Source organism: Limanda limanda, chromosome 2, assembly GCF_963576545.1.
Source record: "Limanda limanda chromosome 2, fLimLim1.1, whole genome shotgun sequence".
Classification (NCBI taxonomy): domain Eukaryota; kingdom Metazoa; phylum Chordata; class Actinopteri; order Pleuronectiformes; family Pleuronectidae; genus Limanda; species Limanda limanda.
In genome coordinates this window covers 17,246,107-17,264,365 of record NC_083637.1, presented here as the reverse complement: position 1 = coordinate 17,264,365, position 18,259 = coordinate 17,246,107, and the positions used below count along the sequence as shown (strand labels likewise).

Genomic DNA, 18,259 nt, shown 5'->3' with positions numbered 1-18,259 from the left:
GTGGAGCCCCCTTGTGGACCAGGCGGATCCAGAGCCCCCCCGCATTAAAGAGGAACAGGAGGAACCGTGTACCACTCAGGATGGACAGCAGCTTCAAGGACTTGAGGAGGCTGATATCAAGTTCACATTGACTCCTGTCGATGTGAAGAGTGAAGAAGATGAAGAGAAACTTAAATCGTCAAAGCTTCACCCGAGGGAGACGAAGGAGAAAAGAGCAGAGTGTGGAGGACCAGAACCAGCCAGGAACTCAGGTCCTGATGGACGTTTACAATCAGGTCCTGAAGACAAGACTGAAGACTCTTCTGAGACTGAAGACAGTGAGGATGATTGGATGGAGACCAGGGAACCTCAGACTGGTTTAAATACAAGAAATAACAAACAGCCTCTAAGTGATATGGGATGTAAGACAAAAAATCGTTTAGTTGCTCTGAGTGTGGTAAAAGATTTACCCACAAGGGCCATCTAAATACACATATGAGGATTCATACAGGACAGAAACCGTTTAGTTGCTCTGAGTGTGGTAAAAGATTTACCCACAAGGGCCATCTAAATAGACATATGAGAATTCATACAGGACAGAAACCGTTTAGTTGCTCTGAGTGTGGTAAAAGATTTAACCAAAAGGGCAGTCTAACTAAACATATGAAGATTCATACAAAAGAGAAACCGTTTAGTTGATCTGAGTGTGGTAAAAGATTTAAGATTAAATCTTATTGTACGAGACGTGAGGATTCATAAAGGAGAGAAGTGATTCAGGTGCAACCTTTGCAACAAAATCTTTATTAGGATTTATCAGCATATATTCATATTATACATATTCATAGTTCACTGTTTTAAATAGATTATTAACAGTTTTTATGTCCCTAGAAAATATAACTCAATGAATAACATGAGAGATTTGTGTTTATATATATTATTTCTATTGATTTCTACATAATTCATCTATTTTTCGTAATGTCCATGTCATTTTAAGGTTAGAGTGTGTTCCTTGCAGAGTATGAATGTGTGTTCTTAACTAGTTCATATGATTAAATATGTTTGTTTTAAAACAATGGTTTCTTGGTTTGCGAGATTTAATGACAGTTTGTGTTCTCCTCAATGTATTGAATGTGTTTCCAAGAATCAAAGTCGAATAAAAATGGCGTCGTCGCCCTCTTTGTTTCGGTACGAACGGCGGATGCACTGGCAACAGTTGAATTGTCTCATCACGAGACGAATTAATCAGCTTCTCACAGTCAGACATGTTTGTTTACGTTTGACGTGAAGTCGGACCTGGGCAATTTCAGTTCAGCTTGTCTTTGATGCTTTGTATTTTTGAATTTGTCTTTTCAGTGGAGCACTTTTTATCAACTGTTTTGAATTTTGTTACAAAAATAAAATTGTTATTATTATCTTATGCTTGACATGAGCTAGAATGAATACTTGGATCAATACCTCTGTTAGGCCTTCACACATTTTTGGCCATACTAAATAAAAGAAGACCTCTGGCATAAAGCATAACAAAGGACTCATGTTTCCTTTAAATGTAAAATTAAAACCTGCCTGTTAATGTAATTTCAAAGACTCATCTACCAACATTTTCAGATGATGGAAAAAAGACCAGTTTTCATTTTGGGGCAATAGGGACCCCATGTGGAAAGGATCTGCCATGATCATTAAAATGAGCCGCCGTAATAATACAAATATAATGGTAAATATAAAGTTTTTACTTAAAAGCATAGAATATCTTTACACATTGAGAAGCTTTCTTATTATGGATATGCTCTTTTACAAATGTTCTTCATAATGTTGAAGAGACACACCACAGAGTTTGGTCAAACATTTTCTTCATATTGTCACATAAAAATAAAGGAGTCTGACAGGAATAGAGAGTCACACCTCTGCTTGTCATGGATGTGTACTCAGCCCTGTTGTGATCCGGATTTTCTTGATGATCACCCAGTCCCTCTGTCCTGCTGTGACTTGTATCCTCAGACAGGATAAAGCAGAGTTATACTTTTTGTTTACCTCATGCATCTCAAACCTCCCGTTCACTACTGTCCCGACTGACTGGAACGCCTTACAACTCTTCTCAGAGTTCTCGATTGTAACGTCATGGCCCAACTCCACCTGAGCTGACTCCAGGAGGTCTTTACCCTCTGACCCAGTTTCTACAAATATATCTGTCACCACTGCAGGAATTGTTAACACCACAGTCAGGTAATTTCCCTTTTCTGGGGCAATCCCCCAGAAGAATTCCTCCCCTGCTTCCCAGGCATTTTTGGGGATATGTTTCTCGTAGGTGGACATATCAGAGTAAACTTCAGCTGCAGGATTGGCGTAGAGCCCTTCTTCAAAGTCCTTGTCCTTAAGCTTGTTGTATGTCCCTTCGAACGAGGAGAAAGTGCCCATGTGCTGGAACAGCGATGGTTTAAAAATGATCGTCTCCTTCTGAGTCAGCAGCACTCGAAAGTGAGACATCAACCAGTCGCAAGGCATTTCCTGGTAGAAGAGGAAGAGGAAGCGGGCCAAGAGAGGAAGATGGGCGGATTTGTAGAGCTTCCCGATGTAGCCAAGGGCTGAGAATTCCAGCATTGTCCAAGTGGTCTTCTTTGCCTCTTGCTCCCCAACATGCTTCCTGATGGTGGTGAGGAAGTTTTTGGCAGATGAGACGTCATCCTCCAGCTGGATATAGTACTTGGCAAGACTGGCACTGTAGTGGATGAGGAAGGAGTAATCCAAGTTCTGCTTGGAGCGGTACGATACCCTCTGCGGAGCATCATTGTAGTTCCTCTTTAAACCTGTAGGAGAATCAAAGGGTGATTTCAGACTGTACTGAATGCACTGACCTCCTGATAATCACCAGAAATTATCTGTGGAGTGGCTGATTGTGAGAAGGCAAAGGGGTCAAAGACAATTAAAGTTTCGAAAATTTTATCTTTTAGAACTTTTCTAGTGCTTTCTATAAAGATGTAATACATATTTTGGATCCAGAACAATGTTGTTAAACACATCTCATTTGTTAAATTTCAAACTGCAAAGATTCATTTTAAACAACAATTACAATTGTGTTTTAAGTGAAATCTTTGGCAGGTACCCATTAGAGGGTCTTCACTGCCTAACATGCTATTATATAGTGTTCTACTAACCAGGTATTCAATATTTTAACCATGTAAATTTAAAAGTGGAAAAATAATTACAAAAATGCAAAAATCAGTCCATTCGACACAATGCAATATATTGTGACTGAACATGTTTTAGTCAAGATTCAGAGCTAACCTCTGAGCTTTAACACTGCAATGTACCATGACTTGATATCTATAAGATCTGCAGGAAATCTCCATCTTCATAACATAAATTACACACACAATAGAAAGCAGTTCTCAAAGAGTCACAGTTTGCGCCTGTGGTGCATTTCCTTTTTTTTTTCTTTCTGTTTATTTGAGTTTTATAAGGATAGTTCCCAGTCAGCATTTGAAATACATTCTACATAATTCCCGTCCCATGTGCCCGCCCCCAACCCAACCCAGCATCCCCTTGAAACAACAATAAATAAATAAGTAAACATGTAATGTACACTCTGCACTGTGCTATACTAAAGATATTATGAATAGACCCAGTCTGTTATTTGGGTTAAATTGTCATAATATGTAAGAAAAGCCTCCATACCTTTTCAAATTTGTCTGTGACTCCCCTCAGTGTATATTTAATCTTTTCAAGCTTCAAATAGAACATGATCTCTTTAAGCCATCTTGTATGAGATGGTGGCACCGGCCTCTTCCAGTTAAGGAGGATAAGGCGCCGAGCTAGCATAGTGGTAAAGGCGATCACAACATGCATGCCAACCGGCCCTACTGGGCAGGCATCACCCCAAAGAGTGCAGTGACAGGTTGAGGTTCAATCGTCATGTGATAGATGTCACTAAGCGATGCAAAGATTTTCTCCCAATATGTTTGGAGGCTCGAACATAGCCAAAACATGTGTAGCCAGGTTGCAGTGGCAAGCTTACATCGGTCACATGTGGGATCAGTATTAGGGTATATTCTTGCTAATTTCTCTTTGGTGAAATGGAGACTATGAACTATCTTAAACTGTATTAGACCGTGCCTAGCACAGGGGGAAGAAGAGTGAACCCGGCCAAGCCCACTGACCATCAGCAAATGAAAGGCCTAGGTCTTGTTTCCAAATTGTCCTTAGGTTATTCAGAGACTGTGGGTTTATCGCGTCAATCTCCCCATAAATCCTAGAGATGGTGCCCTTGAGACCAGCCTTAAATCCTAGGAGATTATCTAAGGGCGTGCTTGGGGGTTGCTCAGGGAAAGGGTGGTAACCCCTTTGTACAAAGTGCCTGATCTGTAGATATCGAAAGAAATGGGAACGGGGCAACGTGTATTTCTCTGACAATTGATCAAATGAAGCAAACACCTTGTTAACATAAAGATCCTTAACAAGTCTAATCCCATTACCATGCCAGGCCCGAAAGGCCAGATCTGACTTGGAAGGGGTGAAAAGAGGATTTGCAAGAATAGGAGCCTGTATTGATGCACTCTGCAGGTGAAAATGTTTCCAAAATTGTACCCAGATCTTCACAGTATGGGCAACTACAGGGTTTTTAAAAGAACCAGAGTTAAGTGGCAAGGGAGCTGTTACCAGTGAATGGAGTTGTAATTTAAAAGATTCCAATTTAACCCAAGCGGGGGTTTCCACTTCTGCACCACTATTAGCCCACATTATGACCTTTTGAACATTGCAAGCCCAGTAATAGTGAAGAAAATTAGGCATTGACATACCTCCTAACTTTTATGGCCTTTGTAAAAAAGTTCTGCGAATACGGAATCTGAATACATTGATACAAATACAGAAACCTATGAAGAACATTCATCTTAATTAGATTGATTCGGCCAGCTAATGATAAAGGTAACATGTGCCAGCGGTTTATATCCTGCCTGCACTGATCCAGTAATGGTGTGATTGACAGACACTCTCTTGAATGGGAAGGCTGCGGTTGGGATATCGAGAGCTGCTTTATTTATGGGATAAAGTTCACTTTTATCTAAATTCAGTTTGTAACCTGAATTTCCAAATTGTTCCAAAGATGACAGGTCGTGCGGCAAAGAAGATACTGGGTTAGCAATGTACAAAAGTAAATCATCGGCATAAAGTGATAGCTTGTGTGTTGTGTCTCCTCGAGTTATTCCTTCAATTGCCTGGCATTGATGAATAGAAGCCGCAAGCGGTTCAATCGCCAGAGCAAAAAACAGGGGACTCATAAGACAGCCCTGTCTCGTGCCTCTATGTAGTGGGAAATATTTTGAGTGAGTCATTAGTATGGACAGAGGCTAAGGGAGACGCGTACAACAATTTAACCCAGGATATAAATTCATCAACAAAGACAAATTTCCACATGATCATAAATAAATATTCCCACTCCACCTGGTCGAACGCCTTCTCTGCATCTAAGGATATTACAAGTTCAGGATCCTCCGAACGGGTTTCTGCGATTCCTTAAGGGTTGGTAGGTTCAAATTTTGAAAAGATGACTCTGAATCTGAAGCCTCATCATCATATTCAGACAAGTATAAGTTTGTATAAAACGCTACAAAGGCATCATTAATCTCCTTGTGGTCTGTAGTCACTGACCCCGAGGTGGTCTTAATTTGAGTTATCTGGCGTGAGGCTGCAGTTTGGCGGGCTTGGTGAGCGAGAAGCCGGCCTGCTTTGTCGCCAAACTCATAAAACGAATGTCGGGACTTTAGTAACAGCTGCTCTGCTGCTGAGGTAGAGCCTAGATCAAACTCAGTCTGTAGGTGAATCCGCTTTTGATAAAGTTCTGGAGTAGGCGCTGAGGCATACTGATTGTCCAGCTGTGAAATTTTTACAGAAAGCTCTTTCAATTTAGCCATCCTTGCCTTTTCAGTATTTGAGGCATAGCCAATGATTTGGCCCCGCAAGTATGCTTTCAGCGCTTCCCCTATGGTGCTATGAGATACCTCCGGTGATGCATTGATCTCAATAAAAAAATGTATGTGGGTTTGGATGAATTTGACAATCAGACAGTAGAAGAGAGTTCAGGCGCCACTGTTTATATGGGGAAGGATGATCAGGAAAATCTAGTTCAAAGGATAAGGGGGCGTGATCAGATATAACTATACTAAGATAAGTAGGAGGGCTAGAAAAGGGTTTAAGCCGCGTATCTAGAAAAAAATTGGTGAACTGGTGAAAAGAAAGAAAACACTTTTCCTGTAGGGAAGTGAAAACGCCAGGGGTCAACCATTCCGTACTGCTCAATAAAGGTACTAATAGCTGTGGCCATTTTAGACCGTGGTGCATGTCTGGTAGAAGACCGATCAAGACTGGGGCAAAGAACACAGTTAAAGTCACCCCCAACAATCAAATGGTGGCTATTGACCCCAGGGACTGTAGAGAAAAAGGAGTTAATAAAAGCGCTGTTGTCCCAGTTTGGAGCGTATACACTAGCGAGAATAACAGGTTTGTTGAAAAGCTGACGGGTGACTATGACGAACCGGCTGTTCGTGTCTGCAATTATCTGATCACTACCAAAGGTGACATTTTTGTGTATGAGAATAGCTGCGTCCCTGGCCCTAGCGTTAAACTTGGAATGAAAGAATTTCCCCACCCAACTCCTCTGAATACCTAAAACATCTGCACTTTGTAAGTGTGTCTCTTGGAGCTCTGATAATATCTCGTCCCTCACTGCAGCTACATCCTCTGTGATGCCATCTCGCAGTTCTTTCAGTGCCCAGTGTGTTAGTTCCAAGCTCGGATTGTCCGACGTTTTATTTCCAGCACCGGCTTCGGGCGGCGTGGCCTGATCGTTCTTGGCAGCTTGTTTCCCTCTACCGGCTTTCTTTGACATATTTACGGTCCAACGGTTATGAGTAACGGAGTAGAGGTTTTCAGAAAGTGCAACTAGACTTTAAACTAAACACGTGTTTAAACAGAATAAAGTACAAAATAAACGAGGAGAGTTTTACACAGGACGTCCTCACTCCGCCATGACACCTTAACTTGATAGTAATATCTACAAGTACAAATGATCAAATTGACTTTTTTTGGAAAGTTTATTGCATCTTTAACTTTAAACTAGTTAACATTTAAAAAATGTAATGGAGAATTTAAGACCTTTGAATAACATTATGTCATATAGCGATATTCCGTTCCCTGCAACCTGACTTACTGGTTGCTACATCCTGACTTTTTCAGCTAATTGTAATTAAGATAAGCTTCTACTTAAAGGTAGTATTAGCCTCTGCTCAAGTTTATACTGATATTTTTTGAATAAAAAATGATATTTTCTTAGTTTTACATTGGTTCTACCACTTTAAGCAATATTTGAGAGATATCTACAAATGTTTTTATTTAGCTATAATGGTCACTTGAGCTCCTCTGGCTGATGCAATATTTTGTTAACTGTTATTACCTTTTCATTTCAAAATAAAAGTCTAGAGTTTAGGGTTGTGCCAACCTGAAATTTAAAATATGCAAACAGGACCTACTTTTGAATTTAGTATCTTTAAAGTAACATTTCAAATAGTTTTCCTTTTCTGCACATTTGCACACATTTGATGGAGCTGACATTTAGTGTTTTGAGAAGCCAAAAGTAATATATAATTTAATATATGTATGTAGTGAAATTGTGTCTAACTAAATAGGTTTTAAAGAATAAAGCAACATATGTCAAGAATAGATTACATTATAAAAAAAAGGAAATGCACTTGGACGTGAAAATATGCAAGTCATGACATTGACCCAAATGTCCGAGTGTAGAGAAGTCTGGAGAAGGTCCTAATGACACGATGTGAATTGTTTGAATGTTTGAAAACAACTAGACAGAGTTTAACACAGCTTCAACAAAACAGTAATGACACAGATGTGAATTCAGTTGTGAGTTAGACATGAATGCTGCACCTGTAAGGGGAGGGTAGTAGTCCTCAGGAACATGGATGATTACCAGCTGGCCTTGCTCCAACTCTGAGGCAAATGCAGTTTTGATCTCCCTCACTGTGGCAACTCTCCAGCTGACATCAAAATCTGCTAGCAGCACTATCACCACCATGTCTGAGCGCTCTTCAGAAGACGACTGTCCGAAGAGGGACTGCAAGGTGGGAATTAGATAGCGGCCCTTCTTCCTATTTATCGATGACATCCCAACAGATAAATACCCTAAAACAGAAATGGGAAGTCAGAGTTGGCTTTACACCGTTCAGAATACATATATTTTCTACATGATCAATACACATTGTGCTTTGTGCCAATCCTATTGAAGCCAAGTCCTAATGTCAAATAATGCTACCCAACAGGTTTGGATGTCACATCTACTGGGCTCTCTGGCAGCCTGAGTTAACCTGAGTTTATTCAAGGATGTATAAACTGGCCTTGATTCTTAGCCTCACCCAAGCAAAGAGGGTCTGATTTACAGACTTTCAGAACATAGTCAGCCTTGAGTTAAAACAACACAGGGCTGTGTTGGCCAGCTCAGCTACCTTAAGACTAAATACAATTTCTGTTGTTTTATTACGTCTGAAGAAGTAGTCACCATTGACCTCTGAAACTCCAAAAGTGTTTTGTAAACTCAAACACTTTCCCCCACACCTCCATCATCATAGAGGAGAGTACATAATGAGTGAATTTACATTTCTGGGTGAATTATCCCTTTAAGATCTGTCATCCCAGATACAAAATACAAAAGGTAGTTTGTGTTCCATGGAGTTTAGCCTTCTTGGCGTTGTGAGATGGCATAATTGTAATAAATATTTTCATAAATTTCCCAGAACAAAATACATGTTTGGGAATAACTTCAGATAACAATCACATGAAAAAATAAATCAAAAAGTATATCACACACTCTGTTGAATAGATGGTGCTCCAGCGAGCAGCTTATAGGACGTGTTGAGAGGAAGGTAATCTCCCTGATCAACCCAGGACTCCATTCTGACAAACCTCTCTGTCTGCCAAGATAATTCATTTGGAATGTGTTCACTTGACCTTGTGGGGCCCTGCAAAACAAAAATGTCACAGAAGGTCAGAATATGCTACGTAAATAGGTTTCATTGGGAAGGTCTACTGCTAAATCAATGAGCAGTGTAAATACAGTTTGAATGATGTTTTCTTTTAAAGACCCACTTTCAGGTTTGTATCAACATTGCAAGCAGCATAAATGTAAATGTGCATCTCATCTCTAAAATATGTACATTCAAAATAATATCAATTAATATAAATGTTATCCGCTGTGTGTGTGTGTTAGAGAAAGAGAGAACATCTTTGGGATGGATTTCAGAATACAGACCAGTTACGTGGGAATAAAAGTCAAGCGGAAAAAATTATTTGTGGGTCAGAGCTTAAGGTCAGTCCCCGGAAAGTAGTACATGTAATACATGTAACTGGCCAAAAGTGGCCTGCGACAACATGTGTGTGTGTATGTGTGTGTGTGTGTGTGTGTGTGTGTGTGTGTGTGTGTGTGTGTGTGTGTGTGTGTGTGTATGTATGTGTGTGTGTGTTTGTACTTACATCTATGAGAAAACTTGAGTGGCTCATGAGGTACAATCCCCCAGCTAGTAGGAGCACTGCCAAAACAGCGTTCTTCGTTAAATAACGTCGCATTTCCTATCAGTCACAGACACACACAAACACCATCCATTATACTGATTCAGTTACTAGATTATGAATGATTTAGAGGGCGCAGACATGCTGACAGGTTAGACAGACTATGAGAGGGAATTGATTTGGTGTAAACAAGCTCCTCTCTGTAAAATAGGTATATCAACAAACTCATAATCACATTGTGTGTCAAATATTGAAAGTAATGACAAAATGTCTCTTTTGCTTAGATGCCAGTGACATAATCAGCCACCAGGTCTGTCCAGATTGTGCTACATTATGCATCTGCTGATGTTGATCAAGCAATTAGTGAGAACTATGAGAACTTCTGAGGTGAATGAACCACATCCTTATCATTTCTTGTTTCCGACTTTAGAGTGCTGCTGCTTGACTTTCACATCACAACAATGACTGTTTCAATCAGCCTGCTCCTACTTTCAGTTGTATTTATACAACCTTAGTTTCAATATAATTGAATTAAAAACTGTAATCAGATTACTGGTGGCTCAGATTTAACTTTCTCAAAACAGGTAAGAGATAAACACTGATCTATGGCTGCTCAACATATGCCTATGGATTTACATATGCCTATAGTGCAGACTGTGGTAAGTCAGTACTTCTACCATTTGCATTACAAATGTCCAATTTGGATTTTTCACGTCTTGCTGGATTTATAGCTCTGTTGCTAGATCTGAAATATAAAAGGGGTGTAGGAGGTGAATGAGTAGTACAGGATGAATACGTTGTCAAATGAATGGAGGGTAAACTTTATATTTATAATAGTCTGCTCTGTTAACATGCACTGAAAAGTCAGGCTTTCAATATAGTCCAGGAGTCGTGTCAAAACGAGATACTTTAGTGTCCTCTCTGGTGTAAGGACACTGGGCAAAGTCTAATTATAGAGAAGAATGCCTCGTCTATGATTACCTCAGGCCTATATTCTCTCCCGCACTGCTGTACCTCGTTTGTTGGTCCCCTTTGGTGTCCCCTCCTGGAATTGATCTTGAGAAACTTCTCTGTTTATCCTATCCCCCGACAGTAAAATGAAAGATACGCCCCTGTGTGTCTGTGTGCTGAAGGTAGAGATGTCTTATTCAAAGGAAGAAACCTGAGCATAATAAAGCTGCCACACGAAAAATGTAGCTAGTTCCACAGTAACATTGTACAGAGTTAGTTTAGAGATAACTTTCGCTAAAAACTGTCTAACAAATAGGGTAACGTAACTTCATATAAGATATAAAATTATCAATAAAAGTAGCATTTCTGTCAATATTGTTGTAAATATAACATCTTTTAACAATAAAAGAAACATTACTGTACAACTATTTTTGTAGAACAGCGGTCGCCAACCGGTCGTTTGCGATCGATATGTCACAAACAAATGGTTGCAACACTTTCTGCAGTTTTTCCACATTTTGTTATGTTACAGCCTTATTCCAAAATGGATTCAATTCATTTTTTTCCTCAAAATTCTAACATGTACATAAGTATTCACAGCCTTTGTTGAAGCACCTTTGGCAGCAATAACAGCCTCAAGTCTTTTTGAGTATGATGTTACAAGCTTGGCAAGCATATTTTTGGGCAGTTTCTCCTGTTCTTCTTTGCAGGACCTCTCAAGCTCCATCAGGTTGAATGGGGAGCGTCGGTGCACAGCCATTTATCAGATCTCTCCAGAGATGATCAATAGGGTTCAAGTTTGGGCTCTAGCTGGGCCACTTCAAGGACATTCACAGAGTTGTCCCCAAGACACTCCTTTGTTATCTTGGCTGTGTGCTAAGGGTCGTTGTCCTGTTGGAAGATGAACCTTCCCCCCCGAGTCTGAGGTCCGGAGTGCCCTGGAGCAGGTTTTCATTAAGGATGTCTCTGTACATTGCTGCATTCATCTTTCCCTCGATTCTCAATATTCTCCCAGTTCCTGCTGCTGAAAAACATCCCCACAGCATGATGCTACCACCACTATGCTTCACTGTAGGGATGGTATTGGCCAGGTGATGAGCGGTGCCTGGTTTCCTCCAGACATGATGCTTGGCATTCAGGCCAAAGAGTTCAATATTTGTTTCATCAGACCAGAGAATTTGGTTTATCATGGTCTGAGAGTCCTTCAGGTGCTTTTTGGCAAACTCCAGGCTGGCTTTCATGTGCCTTTTACTGAGGAGTGGCTTCAATTTGGCCACTCTACCATACAGGACTGATTGGTGGAGTTCTGCAGAGATGGTTTGCCTTCTGGAAGGTTCTCCCCTCTTCACAGTGCGACGCTGGAGGTCTGTCAGAGTGACCATCGGGTTCTTGGTCACCTCCCTGACTAAGGCCCTTCTCCCCCAATCACTCAGTTTGGCCGCAAGGCCAGCTCTAGGAAGAGTCCTGGTGGTTCCAGACTTCTGAGTGTCATGGCAAAGGCTATGAATACTTATGTACATGTGATTTTTTCATTTTTTCAGATGACAACTGAGCCAAAGTTTCCAGGTGCCAATAATCTCCAATAAGGCATGTAATTTAAATAAATGTAAAATAAGGAAGATTATTTAATGTTTTCACACTTTTCAGAGTTCCATCTAAGCAAACCGGCATATTGAACTGTTTTTTCAACAAATCTTTGATTAATGACCCTCCTTACTGGAGTGTGTCAAACGCTGCTTCAGCGCATGCATACAAAGCAAAATCGGGAGTGTTAATTCAACTCACAGAGTGTTAAATTTAACACTTTTTCTGAGTCTATATAATCCTCACGGATTCTGAGTTAAAATTACACTTTGAAAAGTGTTAATATTTGAACTCTTTAACAGTGATAAATATTTGACACCCTTGGTGTTATTTTATGACACCACATAAGTGCACCTTTAACTCTAAATTGTGTTATTCCCTTTCACTGTGAGTGTTAATTTTTAACATACATAGTGTTATTTTATGACTCATTAAAGTGTATTTTTAACACTAAAATGAGACCGAGGGTCAGTCTCACACCTGTCTTGATAAAGAGAGCCGAGGAATTTTGTTATGGTTTGGTGCAGAGATTTGTGGTGAAGCTCCTCCCATATTTTATGATCAACTCCCCCTGAAGCACTGCATGAAAAGAAGCGTTTGTGTCAATCTGTGTCGCAGAGAAGTGTTGGCACATCCTTCGGTTAACGACTTTCACACGTATCTGCAGGCAGCAAAGGAAACGCTCAGGGTTCCTGCAGTTGTCAAGCCTGTGAGCTGTTGAGATTTGACCCCCCCTGCTCGAACTCCTAGAGGACGCTTTCACATGCAAATGACAATGCTCTGAGCTTCACAAATGCAAATCAGTTTCCCTGAGAGCAGATAACACCAATGTGTAAGAGGCACCAACAAACTATCTGGCTGAGTAAACCAGGCTTAAAATAAATATTAAACCTGAAATTTTAAATTGTTCTTAAGTAAGTTAGTGTACTATAATGAATTATATTGTATACTACGAACAGAGGTCAATGCAGTCAAAAGAAATGAAACAATGCACTTTATTTCAAATTTTTATTGTCATCCAAAACAATCCTAAATCTCAACAACTGTACAGAGTGGCATGATTACAGTCACTTTTTCAATTGTGCTGGTTAAATGCACAGAGGATTTGTTAACCACACCTCTACCAGCAAAGAAATGGTGCTGGGTTTGATCATCTGTGTCCTGTAAGCTCCAAACTTCTACTGGCTTTCCATAAGAATATCTGTCCTCCCAAAATACTGGCATTGAATTCACATGTCAATGGCAAACTAAGCTGTTCCATGAATTATAAATGGTACCTTTTCACCACTACTTTCAAAATTGCTATGAAACATTCATTGATTTAATGATTTATTTTTTCAGTGTAATATTTAATCCCCCATGGACTGCACAGTGACAAAACACAGCAGCCGGCTGTTTGGCTACAACATACATCTCCACTCAGTTTGATTATTATTTTAAATATAAAGAAGACACAATATAGAGCTTAAATTCCTTCATAATTTGAACTTCAATTGTCTAATTGTTGTTATTAAACTTTCTCAGTATTCCATTAAAACAGTCAACACTTTTATCCAAAGCGACTTACAATAAGTGCATTCAACTATAAGGTTACGAACACAGAACAGCGTGAATCATGGGTGTAAATGTACAAACACCACAAAAAATAAACCTGGCCTCAGTCACATACTCATCCTATATGAAGTAACCGCTGCTCACGTCACCCGCTCGCGTCATTGGACTCGATGGACTCGTCCAATCAGAGCCTCGTAAACGCCGTGCAGCAGCGTCGAGTGTCCCGCAGAAAGGAAGCGGGTCGTGTTTAGCTTGTCCCGTACGAGTGACTCTGTTCTCGGGGTAAATAACTTGCTGAAGTCGACACGACGCTGTTCCCTGGAGGAGAAGATGAGTGCGTGGGAAGCAGAGCCGCGGGGCCGGTGTGGACGAGTCGAGGCGGAGAAGACGGGCGCACAGTCCCTGAGTTACGGTGAGAGCTAAGCTAGAGACGCCATGCTAACCACTAAGCTAACTGGTACATCTGAAAGCATGTCCGCCACTCTTTGGGATAGCGAGAAAGTTGCTAAAATACGAATACAGCATCGAGTGCTGGAGCAGATCTAGTGCATGTGTAAATATGTATGAATTACTTAGATGTAACAGTTTGTTCTCGTTAAGTTTTTTCATCAACGTGACTTTTTTCTGTATGTTTTCACAGCCTCAGCCCCCCCCACACAAACAAAGAGGCGTTAGGCTGAGACGCTGAAAGTCCGGATTTAAAGTGCAGAAAATTAAGCCATTGAATGTAAGTAACTGTTTATGAATTGTTTTGATGTTTTTTTGCTGTGGATCTTCCAATGGTGATGCAGCGCGGCTATTTCCGTTTATTAATAATAAAGTCATGTTACATGTGTTGTTTTCCAGCTGCCTGTCCATGACGTACAAAGACACACTATGAGCCAGTATGATCCGACCAGACCTTACATCAGCATTGAGGAGTTGTCGGAGAAGAAAGAGGGTAAGGTTATATTCATTAAATAATTTTCCAGTTACATGTAAAGGTGTATGTTGTCATTGAACTGTGCTAATTTTACTGAATGTGTTTACAGCTGATTGAAGCGGGACAGATGACATGGATCCATCCTTCCACAGCCAGGAGCCCACCGACCTGTGTCCCACACTTCATATAAGACTGGAAGCTACACTGGATCTCACAGCTACACACCACAACCGTCTACACACTGGAGAAGATTCAGACAGAGTCCCACAAAGAAGTCATGACCCAGAGGCTGCAGAGAAACATTTCAAGCCTCATCTGAGTTTTTGTACAATATTTTTGCTGTATGTAAATAAAGCTTTCACTCCACATATACCTTGTTCACATTTGTTCCCTGTACAATATGTTCACCTATAGCATCACATGAATGTTTAGTTTTAATTAACTGCAGTGCTTTTGGTAAAGGCTTACTTATAAATAATAATAAATATTAATATATACATTTTTATTATAAATATTGTGTGGGAGGGGCTTACCCCACGTGCGGAATGCTGTGACCCCACGTGTGCACTGCAATGACCCATAAGGTGACCAATAGCAACACTTCTACCAGCCAATCACGAGTGACATTAGTTTCAAGGGTCTGTGGTTTCCTCCAATGGTGAGTAGAGAGAGGTTCTAGCCAGCGGCTGGACTCCGATTCATATGCTAATTAGATCACACGTCGCGATCGGTCCGCGAGGCTCAGCGAGCCCCCCCGCGGCTCTCTCCTTTGTTCTCCAAATCCCCCTTAAGGTCCGCAAACGCCGATAGACCCACCTTGTCTTCACTGGCGAACGCCGAGGTAACATCATGGAAACAGTTGGTTACAGCAGGGGATTAGGCCTGTCCGTAGAGGTTCACTGTGACAATAATACTGCTTTTCGTCTAGTGAAGTGAATCTAACTCAGTCACAGGTGTTAACATTAAACTCGCTTGTTTGACAACGCTCGCAGAGCTTTTTTGACACTAGTGGTGTTAAAACAACTCCAAAATCGACACCCACCAACTCAAAAATATTAACACTGAAACAACAACACTACAGATTTTGCTGTGTAGGCTACAAAAGTTCAGTCACAAGTGTGTGGCAAGTGTAAACACAATTTGAGCAGCGTCGATCCGAGCCTGATACATAGACAAGTGACAACATGGAGACGTGACTTTGAGTCAGAGAAGTTCTGGTCTGTTAAACCCACACAGTAAATTTCGCAGTGTTAAATGTGCAGTGTCAAAGTTCATTGACTCTTTCAGAGTTATTACAACAACAGATTGAGTAGAATGCCCCCTAGTGTTGGTGTTAATTTGCAGAGTTACAAGGCGCCGTGTCGATTTGACTCTGTAAAGCCCCGCCCACCTCGTCATCCTTCAAACCGATGAGATCAACCGTCAAGATTTTTCCAACCGCCATGTTCTCCCCGTCGAGCGGCCGCGGTAAGTTTCTTATTTTCATATATTAACCCACTTTTTATGTTGACATTTCAACAGAAATTGTGTTTATGAAGAACATTGTGTTGCTCGCCCCCGTATTTGATCGGGTTTTGTATCTTAACACCGAACTAAAAACGGCTAACGGGACCGAGTGAATACCTAGCTTAAAATGCGCTCGTGTCCAACTTGACCATGTCCGCAAAAGGTAATTAATAGGGATGAGCCGGATACTCGGCTGAAACGAGTATCCGGTACGGATAAAGCACTTTTGCCGAGTACGAGTTTTAGACGAGTAATCGGAGTCATTATCTGTGCTCGGACTGAATGAAAATCCTCACACAGCGTCACACCGCTCCGCCCGTCACACACGGCTCTGCTCACTCACTCACAGAACAGCTCTCTGTCTCTCAGTCACTCAGGTTCACTGCGCATCGGGACTGTTCCATAGGCTCAGTCAAGGAAGCAGAAATGATTCGTTCATTTACCGACTGGGTCTTCGGGTACGAGTCTTTGGATCATTTTTCACGAGACCTGCATTGGCTCCGTAGAGGAGCGCTGGAGATGCGAGGGACGTTCACTGTCTCCCGGAGAAATGATCACTCTGTGTTTTTAGTATAGAAAGATGTGAATTATATTTGTTCACAAGTCATAATGACTGGTTTTGTTATTTTCACTTTACATTTACACTTACTTTACAGTAAAGTAAACCTCTATTAAATACAGTACAACATGACAGTTTGTATGGTTTGAAATTGTCATCTATTATCACACTGGCATTTAATTATCACGGCAAACAATTACACAGCACTAAACTTTAAGTGTTAATGTAAAGTTAAAATAACAAAACCAGTCTGTATGACTTGTGAACGAATATAATTCACGTATTTCTATACTAAAAACACAGAGTGTTCATTTCTCCGGGAGACAGTGAACGTCCCTCGCATCTCACTCACACACACACACACGCACACGCGCACACACACACACACACACACCTGGTGTGGAAATACATTTAAAAAAAATAAAAATAAAAAAATCATAAAAAAATTTCAAAGTTAAAAAAGAAAGTTATGTTGAACCAGCCCACTTCCGGGTTAAATCACACCCACTTCCGGGTTAGGCCCCGCCCACTCAGAGTACGGATACGGATAATTCATATGGTTAACAGATACAGATACAGATACAGATAATGCTGTACTCGCTCATCCCTAGTAATTAACACAGGGTTCCCGCGGGGTCTTAAAAAGAGTTTTTTTCAACCTGTTCGCGTTGAGAACACAAAACGAACGAAAGACACGACACAGACAACAACGTAAATGAAGCGAACGAGGACCCACCAACACCGACCGAAAAAGCGCCAACGACAAAAATGTAAACGTATAGATACAGCTACAACGCTGAGTGGGAGCAGTCTGTCTGTCTGTCTCTGTCTGCGTGTGTGTCTCCCTCTTTGTGTATGTGTGTGTGTGTGTGTCTGTCTCTGTCTGCGTGTGTGTCTCTCCCTCTTTGTGTATGTATTTGTGTGTGTGTGTCTGTCTCTGTCTGCGTGTGTGTCTCTCCCTCTTTGTGTATGTGTGTGTGTGTGTGTCTGTCTGTCTCTGTATGTGTGTGTCTCTCCCTCTCTGCGTATGTATGTGTGTGTGTCTGTCTGTCTCTGTCTGCGTGTGTGTCTCTCCCTCTCTGTGTATGTATGTGTATGTATGTGTATGTGTGTGTGTGTGTGTCTGTCTGCGTGTGTGTCTCTCCCTCTTTGTGTATGTATGTATGTGTGTATGTGTGTGTCTGTCTGTGTCTATGTCTCTGTCTGTCTGTGTCTGTCTCTGCATGTGTGTGTCTGTCTGTTATCCATTCATACAAAGATGTAACATTCATTCATTTTTAGGGTGTGCTACGACTCTCTGGTCCTGTGCTAAAAAACAGTACAGCCCTGGACTCGGGTGTTTTATTATGAAGTAAAAATGGAAGTGGTGCTTGTCAATTCTGTAAATAGCTGATCCTTTATCTGCTGTTTGGTGGCCTGAAACAAGCTACACATTTTATTTTCAAATTGAACAATAAAAGTTAACGTTAGTCTTACTGCAGGGCTCTGTTGAAAACCACGCACTTGCTGTTAAATTTGTGTTTTTGTTATCATGATAAGCATATAAGATTCTGACAATGAGGAATTGTGTGCTGCAGGAACCATGTTGATTAAAGCCAGGCTTGGTGATGTCCAAAAATTTGTTAGAATAACGGAGCCAG

At 40.9% G+C, this 18,259-nt stretch overlaps 1 protein-coding gene and 1 long non-coding RNA gene across 2 annotated transcripts; one reads left to right on the top strand and one right to left on the bottom strand.

Annotated features, from left to right (window-relative positions):
- Positions 1-1,784: 1,784 nt before the first annotated feature.
- Positions 1,785-8,376, bottom strand: LOC133022753 (alpha-1,3-mannosyl-glycoprotein 4-beta-N-acetylglucosaminyltransferase C-like). Its single transcript, XM_061089646.1, has 2 exons — positions 7,909-8,376; positions 1,785-2,780 (listed from the first exon to the last, which is right to left on the bottom strand). Exons 1-2 carry the CDS (start codon positions 8,144-8,146, stop codon positions 1,888-1,890), a joined length of 1,131 nt encoding a protein of 376 aa, XP_060945629.1. The 5' UTR covers positions 8,147-8,376; the 3' UTR covers positions 1,785-1,887.
- A 5,902-nt stretch (positions 8,377-14,278) lies between these two features.
- LOC133022763 (uncharacterized) lies at positions 14,279-14,924 on the top strand. The gene is made up of 3 exons (XR_009683026.1): positions 14,279-14,359; positions 14,479-14,572; positions 14,664-14,924. It is a non-coding gene; the product is annotated as an uncharacterized LOC133022763 (long non-coding RNA).
- The last annotated feature ends 3,335 nt before the right edge of the window (positions 14,925-18,259 follow it).